Here is a 13,253-nt window from a genome sequence, read left to right on the forward strand (position 1 = left end):
TTTATTGTGTGCAACATCTGTTTTGAAGCAGAAGGGAGAAAAAAATGTTTATTTACCTGAATAATGTGCATACAAACCACTAACACCAACAGCTTTTAGTGTCATTTGTTTATTCAAACAAATTTAATCACTTTTTATGAAAAAATAAACGTGGGAATCATTACCATTACAAATCCAGCCTATTAACATTTATACATATAAATAAGCAGATTTAAGTGCACAGTCCCATAAAAACATTACATTAAAAAGTTATGAAAAATCTCAAAAGTATTTACATAACAGACAACCAATGTCAGATATTCTATGTACTGAAATACATGGTCATGGAGTTAAAAATGATTTAGACCAAACTGGTACTGTGTTAATGATTTGAATGTTTATCTTTACCTACAGTCTAACACTGTCATTCAGTCTTGGCACTAAGAAAGTTGTGAATAATTCATATACTGTACATAATAATAGTGTGACAGTATGAAGGCGGATTCACATGTTTTTAGATATTTTGGTCACGGCTTTAATGAGTGATTCCTGTTGTCATACCACGACCAGAAGCCTAGTTTGGAAAGCTATACCCCATCCTGGTGAACCTACGAAAACAGCAGTTCACACAAATTGTGCTGAAAACGTATAAATGAATAGTATGGAGACGTGGGAAGTGGAAGCAACCACCACCATGTCCACTTGTCGTGTTTAGTGAAACTTTTCATACATCCTTTCTACAAAGCTCAGAGGTGTACAGTTCATTTGGAAGACTACAAGAATTTACCAGAGAGGGCAACACTGAGCTGAGCACTGAGCTCATGTTTCCATCCTGTTAACATGATTTTTTTTTCTTAATGTTTCAAACACTGTTTAAAGTTAACTGCATGTGAAATTCAGTTTAAGGACAAAATAGGATAGGACCCTCACATTTTTTTTATTCAGCACTGATCAACACCTCAACATTATTTAAGTGTAGTTGCTTCCTTAAAAATTATGTTTGACAAAGGCTAATACACTGTGTTGAGTCCTGTACCACAATACGGCAAGTCCAGGTAAGGTTGACCCTCTGTGGTATTCTTAAGTAAAAATACTGTGATTACTTATATACTTAATGTATACAGTGTGATTAGTTACATTTAAGCTACATGTAACAGTACCTACAGTAGATTATTTGTACACAACTAACTACAGTGTATTTTTTAATCTGGGGAGGTTGTTTTGAGCCATATTTCATTTCTCATTCCCACACATTTTTTGGCATTACTTTTAAATTTGTTGACACAACATTTTTTGTTTTTATCAACCAATGCTGTATCAAAAGTTACATAACTATCCATAAAGAGAACATATGGATTTATTTTTCCTGCTTGACAAAGTGCACAATGATAGTGTTTTGACAGAAAACAATGTTTTCAAAAGTAGTTTTAGCTGTTAAAGTTATTGCTTTAAAAAAAAGGTTCTATCAACCAACTGGTATCCAAGAATTAAATAGGTACTGTATCTGAGTGTTAAGAAAGGCTTCCAGTGGTCCTTTATCTTGAATCGTTGCCCTGAGCCAGATGACAGAGTATGCTGTGTCTCTCCAGTTACAGATCCTCTTTAATTGCAACTAACCTAAAAGAAAATGTATTAAAAAAAAAAAAATACACATTGATTATCCTGTGGTTCAACTGGGTTAAAAAATATCGATAGAGTTTATAATCTGGAAAAAAGCTTACTTACTTTCATCGTCAGAATCAAAGCCAAAGAGTGCAGAGCAGGTGTTAAGGGCTCTGTGTTTCTGTAATTCTTCTGCACTGCTGAAGGAGGAAAGACATTTGTCACAGCGAACCCTGGTCTTCTGCTCAGGGGGGTCATCATTCTTCTGCTGCTCCGTTTCTTTTTTTATACTGCCCCAGTAAACATTTTTCTTCGGAGGGGCCTCTTCTGTGGACCTCCTCTTCCGCATCGAGAGCAGGGATTCGTCCATGTAGGTGGAGGGTGGCGGTCGGATGAAGGGGGCTTTAACAAATGTCGCATAGGAGGGATCTTCGGGTTGGAAGGATTTGTGCTCAGTGATGTGTGGCTCTCCCAGTTTCTGCTGGACTCCCTCAGCCAAAGTGGACAAATCCTCAAGGTCTCGGACATTCAAGGGGTCATACACGACGGGAGCCTTTTTTCGACGGCACTTGCTTTGGTTTGCTGCAGAATCTCCGGTCCGGGAGGTGGAAATCTTTCCTTCCAAAACTTGGTTTCTTGTCTCATTCTCATATCCATTGACGGCGGACTTGTTTTCGTCTGTGGGCTCATGACTGCCTGTTTTATCTGAGCAATTGTCGATTTTAGACAGGTCTTGATTTACCCAATCCTCAATATTAGAGTCATCAACATGATCATTTATTTTACAAGGCTGGTCTTCGGTTATGATTTCATTGAAATCCTCAACATTGGATGCCTCAACATGGTCAAGGACAAGACCCTCCCTCTGCCCCTTTTTACTTTGCAGCCATATCTCCTCAACCTTAATTTTCTGCTTCCATGGCGCTTCAGTGTTTTGCTTCTGCTCTCTGTTCTGTCTCAGCTCTAGCTCATCTCTTTGAGGCGCTGGGACGTAGTGTCTCCATTCATGATCATAGAGACCCTGGAGGTTCGAGAATAGCTTCTCACAGTCTGTGAATGGACACTGAGGTCTGAAGGGCTGGTGGGTACTGACGTGGTCCTTTAATTCCTGTTGTGTTGCGAAGCGCTGGTTACACTCCAAATGGTAGCAGAAGTACTGGAGAGGAGTATCGTGGCGCTTCATGTGATCCTTATAATGCTGGAGAAATTGTAACTGCCTGTTGGAGAAAAGAACAATCAGGACTAAATGAAAAATAATAACTTGATGAAATTTCAGCACATTTTTTGGTGTTAATTTATTCAGTTCCTAAATTAGGCACTAGATGTAAACCTGGGAATCTGTATCAATAGCAGTTTTTGCACTGCAGGCTATAACTCAACTGTATTGACAGATGGTATTCCCTGAACTTCAGCTAGATTCTTTGCTGATCACCATGGCGCCGCTGTGCCTACAAGCAACACACTGTAACTTTATGCCTTGATTCCACCCGGGTAAGTTTCTTTGACCTGCCATCTGCAGCACTGCTTTGGTCTGTCGTCCAAGTGGCCTTATACATCAACATGAGCATCTAAAAGTGTTTTTTGGGGAAACTGACCAGATGCTCTATGCCCTTCCGGTGTCTGACTTCCTGCCTGGATAAAGATGCTCTATACAGCTTGACTCGGCTTCTGTCAAAAATAAAATTTGTGCATATTCGCTTAAGAGCAGAGAGACACTTAAAGGTCATATGTGAAATGCACAGAGGTGCGGTGGGTGGAACCATGAGTGCTCTCTGGAACCGCCACAATCAGCTCTAGCTGTCATGTCATGGCTGGAACGCAATGCAGACATGCCCAGTGGAATCTGGGGGTTACTTTGGTCTTGAGAAGCTGCAGCCTTTGTTCACTGACAAACTGTACGCTAAACTGCACCAGGGATCGTGTTAACAGTATTAAGAGTATTTTTCTTTATTTTTTTGCTGTCCCACATTGACAGATTTGAACTCTCAGGGTGATCTACTGTGATGTTAGTAATTGACCCAAAACACTGTCAACAATGACAGGTAGACAACCTGTAATAGAGCTTTGGACTAGAGGCCTATGAACATGTCTTTGGTGGGTGCAGCCTGGTGCAGAAAGAGCACAAGCTGCTAGTGGTGCAAGTGCTTGCAAGATCGACTTGAAAACTCTGACTTAAGTGGCACAAGTAATGCCAGTCTCCAGTGTGGCCGCAGAGCAAGGACTAAAATTAAAAACGGCTATGAGAGGTAGTCTGTAAAAGGCAAAGACACAAAGCCTAATGACGTTATAGTTGATGCTGCAATGTCTTAAAGTTTCAGCTGAAACAATCAGTGCTCATCACCTTTTAATCTGAATGTTATCTGAGCATGATGTGTAATGGAAAAGGAAAGAAAAAAGCTTGAGTTTAGCCATGTAGTGGAAAAACTATTATGACCAGCCAGACATAGAACAGATGTACAAGCCATCCAATTCATAATTGTACCAGTGCATACTGGAAGACTTAAATAATAGATCAGATAAAGGTAATGATCACATTAAACTCTCTGTAAGGAAATATGTAAAGACCGATATATTGTTTGTCTTACCTGAGGCACAGAGTGCACTTTTGTTTGGCCCAAACAAAAGTCTTCTCCAGCACTTTATCGTCACTAACATGGCATTTGATGGCATGCTTTGTTAGTGTGCTGCTGATCCTCAAGAATACTCTATCACAGGACTCTGAGGGGCACAAGTGATAGGTGATGTCCACACCATAGCCATTCTCTCCTGCAGGCGTCGCCTTCCCCCCTCCTTCTCCATCTTTCTCCACCACAGAAGGATCTCTGACTATCACCAGTCCATCCTTAATAACTACCTGCTCATCTTTGAAGTCTAACTCCTTGAATATATTTGCATCGGGGTTCTTGCACTTGTTGTGAAGCACAGATGTCTTTTTGATTAAGGTGCGGAGGTTCCTGATGATTCTATCTTCTCTCTTGAGGCTTGACAATTTCGGTCTGCTTCCGGGTTTCTTATTCAGAGCTTCCTCGTTTGAAATGGAAGTCTTATTTGCATCCTGTGGCTGGCTCGGATTTTCAACTTTATCCACTATTCCATTAGCAGCTGGCACATCCACAATGCATAGCTCCTTATCGGGAGGTGTCTGCTTGGACATTTCATCAATGTGATCTAAAATGTGCTTTTTGGCAAAATGAAGGTGTTTAAAGCGCTTCCCACAGAGAATACATCTTAGTTTCCTACCCCTCAGGTGTGAAAGAGCATGCCTCATAACATTCAGGCCTTTATAATCTTTGCGGCATAATTTGCAGTGGTGCATCAGGTGAGCATATTTTTGAGTACGGAGAGCTCTGTCCCTCCACGTTTTTTTGGCAAGCACCTGGAGAAAAGACAGCAAAACATTAAAAGAGGTCTAAGAGTTAATCAGGAAAAGATTATTTTTCATATACAATAATTGTTTACACTGTTTGTGTGAACACCTCTCAGTACAGTTTAGCAAAATGCTGTATGAAAAGATAAAAATAAAATGATTTGGAATACATTTGCCGAATGTTTGAAATTCTTGTAAGGATTATTAAAGACAAACAACTGACCGTTTTTATTGACACGTCTGTTTCCACTGTAGATTGGGGCTCCTGTTCTATGTCGTCATTAAGCTCATCGGATACTGTGGATTCAGGAAGCTGCCGTTTCTCGCTGTCAGGCAATTTGTATTTGAGAGAGTAACTGTGAAACAAATCTACTGGACATTCAAATAGCTCTAAAGATGGACCATCTAGTTCAGGATCAGCTTGAACAGCTGGAACAGTAGCTTGAGGCTCAGTTAGAGGACCTTCACAAAGCTTGGAAGAAATCTGTATTTGAGAATCCTCTTGGGTTTGTGCACCATAACTGCTACTACAGACCATGTCATTATGTTCCTCAAGTCCATTTTCCTGTTGATGTTCATTCTCTAGATGAGGCATATCAGCCTTTTTGTCCTCCATGTCAGTTATCATCCGTTCAAGTTGATTCTCCATCTCTTCCCTCTCCTGTTTAAGTTCTTTTTCCAGGTGAGGCATATCTGCCTTTTTGTCCTCCGTATCAGTTATCATCTGCTCAAGTTGGTCCTCCATTCGTTTCCTCTCTTCTTTCAGTTCATTCTCCAGGTGAGGCATATCCTGCTTTCTGTCCTCTGCGTCAATTATCTCCGCAAGACCCAAATCCTCTACTGGAACGGACATTTCATTGTCAGGATAGGACAGTTCCAGTTTCAGTGAAGCCTTCCGTCCCTGTTTTGTCCCTTTAACTTTGACCTTCTTCTCTTTGTGTGTGTGTACCAGCTCCAGCCTCGGAAGACCCTGCAACCATCTTTTCTTCTGACCTTTTCTTTTCAGAATTTGGCTCTTGACACATCTAGATAAGTATTCTCTCTTTCGGGTCAGAGGGGGCTTAACAGGAGCAGGATTTTCCACCTTGGTGTGATTGCGTCTTAGTGAATACACAGGCTTACTGCTCAAAGAGGTGGATTTCACATTGAATATGATTTCTGGATCGTCACCAAGGTCCACTTCATCAACAGACTTAGATTGTTTTCTCCTTCCCAACCCTCTTCTCCATTTTCTCCTCCTCAGAACAGCATTATTTGATGGGGCTGTCGCTCCATCCATAGTCTTCTTTTTAGGAAGGTCTTGCTTCTCCAATGTAACTTCAGTGTACTTGCAGGAATTGCAACCTTGTCTGCATGAGTCATTTACACAATTATCTATGAACAGGTCTTTACTGTACTCCTTCTCCTCTTCCTCCCTCATCTCACTGAGAACAGCAGCCTTCATGACCTTGTCACTTATCAACTCCAAGCAATGGGTCCTGAGGGTCAGAAGGTTCCAAAACTCAGGATCAAAACAGAGGCGCTCTTTGAGCATCTGGAAAACAAAGACAAACAAAAAAAAATGTTCATAATGTAAATCTATCATTCTAGCGCAAATTATATTCCCCTCTTCACCCCTTCCAACCTGCAAAATATGGAAGCGAACACTGGTCCGGACAGGGCTGTTGTGGGGATGTGGCTCCTGGTCAGGATGCATGTAAAGCAAGCAGACAGTTCGATAAGCTTCCAGGCTGCGTTCCTGACAGAAGACCAGCAGGGCACACGCTCGACAGATCTCCAGGTCATGAGGAAGCAGGAAGGCGATGGTCTTGCAAACCAGGGACCGGGCCCCACTGTCAGCCTGCATGTCGCACAGCTGCAAAGCTCTGGCACAAAGCTCCACACAGACATGGACTCCTTCACCGCCCAGCTGCCAAACACAAGCACACCAGTGATTAAGGCGAGGCAAAATGGTAGATAAGAGAATCAAAGGAACAGGGCAAAGATTCTGGATGCCCCTGTGAAAAAAAATCTTTTACAATTACAGAGCAGCTTCTTTCCTCAGACTGAAACTCCTCAATTAATTCTCAGCACTCTGTCTTGAAAAGTAATTTTAATTGTATTACTTAACCAACCCAGATAAGTTGAAATCCAAACGGGTGAACACGGGACAAAAACAATGTTCTCAGTGATGGTCTTGTTTGCTTATGTAGGTCATATAGAGGCATCAGCATTAAACTGAGACAGTTTCATAACCAATTAAAAGTTCCTTTTAGTACATTTAACAAAAGGGAAATATAGATGTAGCAATATTTAGAAACAAAATAGTCTGACATCAAACTGCAACCATGTGCATATATGAGAGTGAAGGAGGTGTGAGTAAAATCCTTTTCAGATTACAGTGTTGTCAGTTTGTTCACACATTTTAGCTACAAACAATGTGCATAATATTCAGTTAATTATCTTCTGTCCTGTTGAACACAACTTGGAGAAAGATTATGCTTGTGTTGTCGTTCACACCTCTGTGGTGACCAGTTTGATGAAGGGGAAGATGGCTCTGACGTTAGTAGAGGAGGAAGCCAACTGCAAGCACTCAGCCAAGAAGCCTTGTCTGGAGGGATGGGCACGAAGATGCAGCCTGCTCCAGATGAACACCAGGTCCCTACAGGAGGCAGCAGATGCCAGGTCAAAGACATCTAGCTCAATTATATTGTATGTTATATTGTATGCTGAGAGGGAAAGTCAAGTGTAGTATTAGTGTAACATACATGTCTGAAGGTCATTCTTACCAGATGTAATACATGTCTCCGTTGTGTAGCTGCTGAGTGAGGAAAGCTTTACACAGCGACAGCAGAAGTTCATCTTTTTCAACGCTCTCTGTGTTGCAGATAATCTCCACTGCATCACGGCCATCTATTTCTGCCATCTGAGGAAGAAGGTATGTAGAGGCAAAGATTTTAACTTTTTTTTTTTTTTAAATCACCAAATGCAGTTTGAAATCCTTACTACCCTCTGAATTGCCTCTCTCACCTCCTTGTGAAGGTGTTCATGCAGTGAGGCCTTGTAGAGGCAGGTCAGGTAAGCCTGATGGAAGTACAAATGCTTTCCAGCCTCGCAATTCTCCAGGCAGCTTTTAGACAGGGCTTTGGCCTCTTGTATTCGTTCACAGGCCTGCAGGTAGCGAACCCGCAGCTCAAAGAATATGGGCAACTCTGAGCTCAAGTAGTCCTCAACTGCAAAGAAGGGGATTAAAATTGTTATTGTGTTAGATACAGGGCTAGGGTTACTTTAAATAGAGTTACTGTGAAGTTGTGCTCACTAAAATTCTTCAGCAATATGATGTCAAACCGTTTCTTGTGGTTGTAACATATTAGGTATATTTAGTGATAACATAAACATTTTAAAAAAGAGCATTCAATCTACTACTTGTTTGTGTTTTCAACTCAGTGTTTGACTGTTAACTGTACTTAATAGTTTGAAGCTCATTCAAAACTTTGACATTCAAAATGTTTTTGCAGGTCTATTTATTCTGTTGCAGTTAGGCGACACTATTGTTATTGGTATTATATAATTATAATCCAGTGGTGATTGCGTGGAGTGTTTCCAATCCATGCAATCCAAAAAATGTCCAGTAACTCTTTCTATCTGATGAACTATTCTGCTTCAAGTCATAACTGTTGGTGTTTAAACAATATTTTTGCTGCAGTTGATTTAATGTTTGCTCTCTTGCTTACTCTTCACACAATAAGGCAGCCCCGTAATAGAGGTGGCATCAGATTGTTGAGACTCATCCTCACCTCATCGAAAACTGATGTTGGCTTGAACCCAACGTGTCAGTATTTGATGTTGTGAAAATGAGAGTGAACAATAAACTACCGTCTTTCAGAATTACTTACTCCAGCCTTAGCAGGGTAATCTAACATCAGTCTAACATCACCATTAATTACATTGATGTAAAACACTTTTTGGGGTGATATTGGTGGATACATGGATGATTGTTACAGCCCTACCAATCACTGTAAAAGACAACCCCAAAATCTGATTGGCCAGTGGTCATCAATTTTTTAAGAAACCAAAAATATTTCTATCCATTATAGTCATGACATACTACTGAGCCTGCAAGCCAAGTTGGGTAACACAGCATCAGTTATTGAAAGGTTTTTAAGATATAGGTCACAAAAAATAAAAATAAAAATAAAATAAAAACCTGTGACGTGATCAGTGTATGACAGACAGACAGAAGAGGCCAGAACACAACCAGTCACACTCCTTCAAGGCAACTGTCTCTCTGAAAAAGCCATACCAGCTGTTAAAGATGATCATGAGTTTACCCTGTTTTGGTGGCAAGTCTGCTTCCTTCAGGATTCCTTGTAGCACTGGATTCTCCCACGGTCCTCCTGCTTTGATGATCTGCTTCACATGCTGAAGATAAATGTTCCTGTGTCGCAGGAGCTGAGAGTGGCACTCCTGTAAAGAAAATACACAATTTGTCATGAGATAACCAATCGCATCAGTGACTTTTAAGTTTAACTGGTTCCCGGTTATCAACTAAAACAATCAAAATTACAACAAAGAGAGCAGCAGTAAAAAAATAAAAAATACTGTGTTGTAGTGGTTTCAGCTAGGTGGTGCCTTATAAAAATGTGTGTTGTGTCAATAGGAAAACTAAGGATTGAGGCAGTGGGTCAGTTGCTGTCACCTGAAAGGAATCAAGGATGTCTTTTAAAGGCTTTTCCACAAATTCTTCTTTGCTAAAAAATAGCATCAGCTCAAAGAAGCTCCTGCAAGACAATGAAGAGAAAAAAACATTAGTTTGCCAAAAAAACATCTCACAGTAACTACAACAACATACTCATCACTCAAGGCTGTCATGTTCAGTGCCATGTGTGAATTGGTGTTTGGTGTGAAAGCTTATTATCCCAGTGAATCATGGATAAACATCATCTCCCAATGCAAATGTTGTAAACACTGAAATTACTGCGGTGTTATAAGCCCAATTCACACTGCCTTTTCAAGATAGGAATATTGCCGATACTCTGCTTCAACATCTATATAGCCCCTTTCAGACAAAGATTCCGTAATAACTCAGTGACGAAGGCTCATGTCTACACCTACTTTGTTTCTTCACACTGAACTAAGCAGTGCTAGCATAAAGCTGCTCCAGTCATCATAATGTTGAGATCTGTGTAGGTTTCTTTGGTTTGTTTCCATCCACTTTCCACCTGTAAACCTTATGCCTTTCTTGGTTCTGCAATGCCAGCACGCTGTGTGAAATGACACACAGAAGTGGCTTTATGCGACCGCTACTTGATTCATTTTAAAAAGGGACTGTAGAGGCAAACCGTCGTTGTGCCACTGTTGCAAAATCTCTGTAATGGGGTACAGTTACAACAAACATATCTTTGCTATTGTTGTTGTTACAGCCAATCATGGATTTTACCCAATTATTTATGAAATGCTAACGAGTGCTGGTCCACATCAGAAACACCAACACTGGCAGCTGACGGTTTTATACCGAAGTTGACGCATCGTGCTTTCTGCTAAAAGGTGCCAAAATAAGAGCGGGAAATATGGTATGCCTGGTCATTGAAAACAAACAAAAACAATTCAATTTCAAAGGAACAAACTACTTACAAGGCCAGACTGCTGAGAACATAGTGGACATGCTGACAGTCATCAGGGAAAGCAGCAGTGGCTTTGGTGAAACTACAAAGTGCAGTCCACAGCACCTTCAGCTGAGGGAGAGGGACCTGCCAGTGTCCTGTGTACTCCTCAACCAACTGTGAGGGAAGGACAAAAACATGTAGCACACCAAAATACATAACAGGATCTGGTGATTTCATCACAATCGTATGATCAATGGCAGAATCTTAGAACCAATCACCATTCTGTAACGTAAAAGAAACAGGCTCAACGCAATCCTTTGTTTAATTTCCAAATTACTACTTTCGAATTTTTTCATTGAAAGACTGTCCCAGATGGTACTTGTAACTACAAAGGAGTAGGGGTTTCCAGAGGAGAACATACCTGCATTTAACAAAGATGGGACTTTAACTGCATTTAATCACGTTAACATAATATATAACATATGCCCGAAATGAAGAGCATATATATATCCATGATCTACCAATGTTCTCTCTAACACTCCCAATAGAGCCCTTTAAGAAACGATTAGGGTTATCAGTACATATGATAACAAATAATGCAATAAGAATAAAGCATGACCACCAAAAGAATCACATACAATAAGTTGGCGGTCTTCTGGCTAATTAAGTTCTCCTTGCAGTGTCTAAACTAACTTCACTATTAATATGATTAGTAGAAATCAAGTTTTCCATCACTGGCTACAGTTAAATCGTTACGTATTTACCTAACATGGTAATTCATCTCAACTACTGACCTTTGAGAACAGGCTATGCGGTGTTTTCATGGTACTAATAATAGATGATAACGTTAGTTTGGCCAAACACAGCTACCTCGTACCGTTAGCTTAGCTTGGCTGTCTAGCTATAATGCTAAGTCCTATCAAACGTCAGTCATATATCCTGAAAACACAGTGGACGTTACGAAATAAAATACCTTGTGTCGGAAAACAGTATATATCCACCTCCATTTCGTTAACCATTTATGTTGTGTCTCTGACTGGCTACATGCCATAGTCTTAGCAACACAGCTAAATAAATAGAGCTAATCTGGAGGCTAATGTTAGCTAGCGGAGCTAGTAGTCTTAGCAATAAACAGACACCCACGGGGATACCGAGGAGAAAACATGGTCTAACGTACCTCACAAAACTCAGAGCAATAGCTTTTGCTCCTCGGAGCTGACTCGTCGCTGCAGTGTCTTTTGCACAATGTTTCCAGAGCTAATTCAAGCCCGTCTGTCTCCAAATCACTCTCGCTGTCCGCCATACTGTCTGCTGTATCCAGCGCATAGTCAACGTTGCCAGGTTTGTGAGGTAGTAGCCTCCTATCCCCCACACCAACACTACCAACCTGGCAACCCTGTAATTATAAACGTATTAATAAAGTTTTCATTTGAATTGTGAACGATGTACAAAAAACAATCATCTCCAACCATTTTAAATGATTATTAAAGCTTAAAGACGTGAAGGTAGGCTTATTTAAATTTAAATTAAAATTGCCAAATGGGCCATTAAAAGAAATGTAAAAAGTTATATTACATTTTTTATAGAACCTCTATCTTCCAGGCATTCTTTCAACTGTGTTCCCATTAATTAATTTTTTTTTAAATTAATTTATCATTATGACTGTTTTGTTACTGCAAACAGGGCATCAAGACTCAACCATTGTGCAAAATTTGGTTTATCTATATTTAGCAGATAGCCATTAAAATGTCAGAATAAATGACTGACACTCATAACTACTCATCTATCATCCTGCAAAATTATTTTCTTATGCATCGGATGAGTATGGTCTTAGAAATAAAGGAAAATGTGTGCCATCAAATTTATAAGCAGGTATTTTTGTGTGTTACAGGCTCAGTTGACCTAAGTTTTTTTTTATAAATAACAGTAATTGAAGTTGATTTATAAAGCCAAAAAGAGACAAAAAAGACATTTACATTTGATTCTTCTTTGTTGGGTACATTTCACGTAGGCCTATGAGGCATTAGCATGCATACTGTCTTACATGTGTGTCAACAGATCTTTGGGATCTTGGGGTTTCCGGAGACTTGGATTACGCTTAAGATTATGCTTGTTTTTTTATTGTTGCTTCTTTACATTTTGGAAGAAGTCCCCATCTGCTTCAGTTGTTTAGGAGAATGCTGCAACACTCTTTTGCTCTGAAACGTTTTGTGGACGACACAACGTCCCCCGACATTCCATCGTCATAAGGGCAACTAGATAATGACTGAATTTACATTTTTGGGGTGAACTTGTCCTTTAAATAACTACTTGTTACGTCAAGACCATAAAAGAGCAAGTGTTTACTACAAGATCCCTGTGTCTTGCAGTTACTTTCTATTGATGAGGAGGGATTTCTTTACCCCTGAGAATATCATCAGTCCTCTTCAGGGCCAGTCAGCTGTTCTCCTCACCCTGTTGGAGAAAAGAGAGAAGCAGGCCTCGTTTGTGCCTGATGCCTGCACTGATGTTCCCTGGGGAGGGAAAAACAACACATGTGCTGCTGCAGTTGCTTGTGTGCAACTGTACACAGAGAGATTTCCTAACAGATGTCGGCACAGTGAGTTTGTGAAAGTGCTTCACAAGCCTGTGTGGACATGGTCATAGACCCTATGCCATTGTGGCCTGCCGCATGAGGTTTATTATTCAAACTCTCTAAGAACTTTTGGAAGAAATTGCGT

At 40.4% G+C, this 13,253-nt stretch overlaps 1 protein-coding gene across 3 annotated transcripts; it reads right to left on the minus strand.

The window, feature by feature from the left end:
* Positions 1 to 93: 93 nt before the first annotated feature.
* znf654 (zinc finger protein 654) lies at positions 94 to 11,875 on the minus strand. 3 transcript variants are annotated; one of them, XM_037108790.1, is made up of 12 exons: positions 11,711 to 11,872; positions 10,562 to 10,707; positions 9,627 to 9,708; positions 9,259 to 9,394; positions 7,958 to 8,160; positions 7,717 to 7,853; positions 7,448 to 7,589; positions 6,573 to 6,857; positions 5,172 to 6,482; positions 4,167 to 4,957; positions 1,705 to 2,798; positions 94 to 1,596 (listed from the first exon to the last, which is right to left on the minus strand). In XM_037108790.1, exons 1-12 carry the CDS (start codon positions 11,834 to 11,836, stop codon positions 1,592 to 1,594), a joined length of 4,458 nt encoding a protein of 1,485 aa, XP_036964685.1. In that variant the 5' UTR covers positions 11,837 to 11,872; the 3' UTR covers positions 94 to 1,591. The 3 variants fall into 3 exon arrangements, with proteins under 3 accessions (XP_036964685.1, XP_036964688.1, XP_036964689.1); XM_037108793.1 differs by lacking the exon at positions 11,711 to 11,872 and adding an exon at positions 10,043 to 10,191 and having other exon boundaries at positions 10,562 to 10,695; XM_037108794.1 differs by lacking the exon at positions 94 to 1,596 and adding an exon at positions 3,177 to 3,249 and having other exon boundaries at positions 2,625 to 2,798; positions 11,711 to 11,875.
* Positions 11,876 to 13,253: the final 1,378 nt, after the last annotated feature.

This window comes from Acanthopagrus latus, chromosome 9, assembly GCF_904848185.1.
Source record: "Acanthopagrus latus isolate v.2019 chromosome 9, fAcaLat1.1, whole genome shotgun sequence".
Classification (NCBI taxonomy): domain Eukaryota; kingdom Metazoa; phylum Chordata; class Actinopteri; order Spariformes; family Sparidae; genus Acanthopagrus; species Acanthopagrus latus.

Excerpts from the sequence above, each read along its gene's own strand:
- znf654 (XM_037108790.1), bottom strand. The coding sequence starts at position 11,836 with ATGGCGGACAGCGAGAGTGATTTGGAGACAGACGGGCTTGAATTAGCT. Across the intron at positions 10,708-11,710 it reads ATTGCTCTGAGTTTTGTGAG|TTGGTTGAGGAGTACACAGG; the intron begins GTACGTTAGACC and ends CTTCCCTCACAG. Across the intron at positions 7,590-7,716 it reads GGAGACATGTATTACATCTG|GGACCTGGTGTTCATCTGGA; the intron begins GTAAGAATGACC and ends TGCCTCCTGTAG.